Below are 5,631 nucleotides of genomic sequence, written 5' to 3'. Positions count from 1 at the left end.
ACCACCAATGGGTGGTTCCTTCCCAAGATTTTCAAGTGTATATGAAACATACAACATATTTACTTATTGTATTATTTTGTACAGTTGTAAATTAGAATAAATAAATAAAAAAAAAAAATTGAAATAAGAAAAAAAATCAATTAATTTAAGTTCTAAGTGGAAATAATATAAAACAATATTTAGCAAATAATAAATAACATTTTCTTCCTTAATTAAAGAGATCTATGTTTTTTAACGAAAGGCCGTAGATGCGCGAAGAAAGGCCTTATGTTCAACAGTTTTATCCTCCCATCTATTCTTTGACCAGCACTTAACATAGAATAGCCATTTTTTCCAAATAACTTGAACCACCATTTCAAGATCGCGTGATTCATTTCCTCGAAGTACCCGTCACATTCTAGTAACGTCCCTTATTCTCCTTGGCTCATTTATATTCTAATTCCTAATAACCCAAAAACCTTCCTATATCATTGAACATTTTACTCTACGTTTATCAGTTCAACTAGTAAACACAAGATCTCAACCTACCGATCTCAATATCCCTACCTACGATGGATTCTAGATTATCAAACTTCTGTGAACTTGTAAATCGTGAAATATATTAAATATGAAGAGATAGGTGTCCTTGACAGGTGCACTGCTTGGGGTTGGTTTGAAAAATTTAGCAGTGGAGATACGACATTGAAAAGGAAAAACGGCTCCTTTATGAATATTGATGAGATTCTGTAGGAAGCTGTTGAGTCAAATTCTTCTAAAAGTACTTAAGAACTTGAGCGAACAGGGAGTGTGGTCTGTCGAAAGATACTCTTAGTCACCATCAACCATGGGAAAGGTGAAAAAGAGCAGTAGACTGGTCCGTCACTCCTTAGCAATTAGCAATCACTTCCCGTTGGACCAAAGAAAAGTTTAAAGAGCTCCATGGATTTGAACTTCTGTCTCATCCACAATATAGTCGATACCTTGCACTTTCGGATTACTACTTGTTTCGATCCATGGCCAATTTCCTTCATGGGAAATAAATTGATAATTTTACGAAAGTTGAAAGAGTTCTTTGACAGCCATTTCAAGAATGATATCAGCGTGTGATCGAGCAAGTGGCTAGTGAGGATAGATAAAAATGGGCACTACTTATATTAATTATTGTATTTCATATCAAAAAAACAATAATACAAATATTTGTTTAAAATTTTTGTTGTTTTTTATACACCCCATTAGTATCATAAATCCGTCCCGGAGGACCAATTTGTTCCACTCACCTAGGACAGTTATGAGGATGACGATGCCTAGGACGACAGATAGCGCGGCAGTCGCTATGCCCTGACTGCTGTCGGTCTCGTTGGCGAGCTGGTAGCCGGTGAGGTTGGTGAGGTCGAGGTGACTGCTGATGATGCTGGCCAGCTGGTCGCAGAACTGGCGCCCGGTCGACGGCACCGGCTCGGCGCACGCCGCCCCCGCCAAGTCCAGCAGCCGACTCAGGTCTCTCATCACTGCATCGGCTGCAATAATAATGACGATTTAATTAGTAATTATTATGAAAATGGCATGTTAATTATATATTTTACATATAAAACAAGATTGAAACACATTGAGTAGTGCGGAATATAAACTAGGCTGTATACAAAAAACATATACTGGATGAGTCCAATTCTCGCAATCTTGATACTTTTCAATGAGCACATTCATACTAATAAAATAAGAATAAAAATAAATAAATAAATGAAAAAAACACATAAAAATAAATAAAATCTTTTTTAAAATGTATACAAACAGAAGGATAAACTAAATGAACATACTCAAACTATGTGTATGAAAAGATAAATAAATAATATAATCTCTAGTAACATTTAGACTATTATATACAATATTAACACAATCGACCTGAGGATCCCTGAGCCCAATCTATCCCCCACGTGTGAGGGGTAGAGCAGAGACCATACGATCCCCTCTCACCGCATCACTGAATCTTATGGGAATAGTTTTACTCTGATCAACTAAGGCAGTGAACTCAGCTAATGGGATAGGTTTATCTAAACCAGAAACGATTTATGATATGAGGGCATTGTACTATTTCATTTCTAGACAGATCAAATTATTTAAACTTGGTGGTCTGAATTGATTAATAAATACTACTGCTATAATGTAACATAATAGGTTTTTTCTGAAATGACTTAGATTTTATATTTAGATGACTTTATATAGTTTTTAGTAAATTGAATATTGATAATACTACTTTTATTTTTTCATGTAACAAAACTTTATTTATTGATCGATATTACAATCTGCCACACAGTTGTGGGTAATAGGTAATAGTGACATTCATACTAAAATAAAATAAAATAAGAATAAAAATAAATAAAATAAAAAAGAACATAAAAATAAATAAAATCTCTCTTCAAATATATACAAACTGAAGAATAAACAAAACGAGCATAATCAAACTATTGGGATGAAAAAATAAATAAATAAGTATAAAAATAATATAATTTCTAGTCACATTTACACTCTTACATACAATATTTACATAATTGACCTGAGGATCCCTCTCACCGCATCACTGGTAATGAGCCAGTGGAGGCTGAGCTAGTGCTCTGAAGCCGCAAACACTCAACTTGAGTGGAGAATCTGACAATTGCCTGAACTCCAATTGTCCATTTTAATTTTACAATAAGTCTCTTGGCCACTGCCGTTTTAGCCTTCTAGGTGCCCACCTACAGCCCTGTAGGGATGGGTGGAACTAGATAAAGTTCGAACCAAAAGATAAGGATAGTTGGAAAGGTTTATATGGAATTTTGTGAATTTGGTTGGTATGAGGTCAAGGACAAAAGGGATATGTAGGTCATGGTGTAGTGTTCTGTTAAAAACGTAATAGGGTGCATTAACTATGGTATTTTTTTTTGGGAGGAGGGAATTAGAAATACATAATATCTATTATTTAAATCATTAGATTCCACGAAACTAATTTAATTAATAGTAGAGATATGAATAATACAAATTTTCTCGGTGAACTCTTTTTTTTTATTTATACTTGTTTTCAATTATATATGAATAATCTTATATCTTTATGTAATTAAATCATCACATAGCATTAATAGGGATGTAAAAGAAAAATAATTAAATAAAAATAGTCATGTACATTCTTATTGTTATTCTTATTGTACATTACATCCCATCTTCCTGCAGTATCTAGTTGGGATTATCTTGGTAATTATTCTTTTGTATTTCGATCATTGCGTGATATTTATATTTCGTTGACTTTCGCTTAGGAATCTAGGTACTGACAAGCCACTAGGCTCTTCGTGGCTTCGCTATCCCCCCAGCGAATCCTCGAAGCGATTTTGCCATTCCTACAGAAACAGTTAGCGTTATCCACAAAAGTTTCCATTTATATGACAAATAGATAATAAATAAGCAAATACGCGGAGCGGACATACATGCATAATGAGCCACGGAGGCGATTCGGTATTCATGGGGCCAACAATACTCGCTTCCAAAGCCACGGGTCTTATGATAAGAAGCCCTTAGCGGAAAATAGACTGTTCGGTTCCCGCCTTGTTTTCGGTCAATAGTGTTTTTTCCAATAATACGCTGGCTGAGCACAGCATCCAAATCTATGTATATTTTATCAATCTCATATCTAATATTCGAGGGGACATTACCTATGATGTGCTGAATATAAACAAGGCTGTATTATAAAAGTATATACAATGGTAATAATTTACTTTCACTCCTGCGAAAAAGCGGGAAAAAGTTATTTCTTGATCAGACTGTACAAACATACTTTGAATTACCAGCCCATTCAGAAATGGAATTGACGTAATACATGGAATGGAGTAAAAACAATTTAAAGGAGACTTCGATATTTAGTAGAATCCTGAGTTTTATATCCAAAAAATGTATTTATTGATATTTTCAACTGTATTTACATAAATATATTTATGTATAAATATTTTTATGTTTTAATGTGGCACACATAACATCTATTGAAGAATGGTGTAAAAACTGGAGAATCAAAATAAATCCTGACAAATCCCATAAGATCACTTTTACTCTCCGTCGTAAACCTCCGCCCTCCTGTCCTACAGTATCCTTTCTAGATACACCACTAACGCCTGTTGAACAGATTCGATACTTAGGACTCCATCTTGACAAGAGACTTACTTGGAATCCACACATAAAATTAGTATTCACTACAATAATCAGACCAATTTGGACATATGGAATTGAGCTCTGGGGCTCCACCAAACCATCAAATTCTTCCCGCATCCAATCGTTACAATCCAAAATCCTACGTGAAATCCTTGATGCTCCTTATTACGTCACAAATAAACTCATTCATAAAGACCTTAACATCCCATTCGTTGCAGATTTGACCCAAAACAGATATGCGTCTTTTTATTCCAAACTCCTTAACCATCCTAACCCATTAATTCTTAATCTTTCATCCTTAACAATCCCTGATAATCCTCCGAGGCGTCTGAAAAGAAGATGGCCACGGGACCTTCTAGTTTAAATTAATGTTTGAAGTACCACCAATGGGTGGTTCCTTGCCAAGATTTTCAAGTGTATATGAAACATACTACATATTTACCTATTGTATTATTTTGTACAGTTGTAAATTACAATAAGTAAATAATTAAAAAAAAAAAAATGTTTTAATGTAAGATCACAATGCTGGCATATACAGGAACTACCAATTGGTAGCAGTCTAATAATATTTCTAAATAATAGTCTTGTGGCAATCTACTTTCAGGCACTTAGGAGGATTGGCATGAACGAAAAAGGAAGCAAGGTTAGAAACTAGTGGGATTGGTTGGTTATGGAGTTAACAATGGATTAATGCCTGCTTTGGGCTAGATTGGTTACATATGGAACATTAATGTCTTTATGGATGATTTTATTTGTGATAAAGTAAGCAGGATTGAGGATTTTACGAAGGATTTCGGATTGTAAGAATGGAATGCCCCACGCCCAATTTCGTACGTTCAGATTGGCCTTATTATAGTCATGTAGAGCAGTCTTTTGTAATGGATTGGAAGTTAAGAGCGTTTGTCTAGTAAGTGCTCCAAAGTGCAGTTTCTTATCTTTCCAGTCTTATCTGAGGATTCCAAGTCAGTCATTTGTACAAATGTAGTGTTCGAAAAATTGTACAAATGTAGTGTTTCGGATCTGTTCGAAAAAAAAACAACTGAAAAATTAAAATGTTGAGTATTTGCTCTTATACGATTTGAAATATTAAAATTTATTTGAATATTACATGGTTTTCAAGTTAAAAGCTAATTTTTTATATTAATATTAAATTAATATCCAAAGAGTTGATCGAGGATTAAATTAAAAAACTAAGAAATATACCTATAGAAAAATTAGGACCTTAATTGATGTAGAAATATAGGAGAATTAGATGTATTTTTAATAAGTAGATTTGAAGTAATTTGTCAGTTAAGAAATTTTATATCTTTCCTCAAACAATTGTAGTGTCGTCCTATATTTGTAAAAATAATTATTGTAATGTGCTCATAAGTTCTTTTTGAAAAATGAATTAAGACATTAAAATATATATTTACTATTAAGTAAATATAGTATCCTTACCACGTATGCTGATGACACATGTGTGCTCACAGTTAGTAATAACCC

At 33.7% G+C, this 5,631-nt stretch overlaps 1 protein-coding gene across 1 annotated transcript in view; it reads right to left on the bottom strand.

Moving 5' to 3' along the window:
* LOC106692840 (5-hydroxytryptamine receptor) overlaps positions 1 to 5,631 on the bottom strand; it is a gene marked incomplete at its 5' end in the record, with an annotated part of 285,675 nt that overhangs the window by 108,466 nt on the left and 171,578 nt on the right. The window contains 1 exon segment of the mRNA XM_067046425.1: positions 1,257 to 1,496. Coding sequence (XP_066902526.1) covers positions 1,257 to 1,485 — 229 coding nt within the window.

This window comes from Halyomorpha halys, unplaced genomic scaffold (genome assembly GCF_000696795.3).
Source record: "Halyomorpha halys isolate HHAL.00 unplaced genomic scaffold, Hhal_1.1 Scaffold73.1, whole genome shotgun sequence".
NCBI lineage: Eukaryota > Metazoa > Arthropoda > Insecta > Hemiptera > Pentatomidae > Halyomorpha > Halyomorpha halys.
Note: the sequence above shows the minus strand (reverse complement) of the source record. Positions and strands in the feature narration are given on the sequence as shown.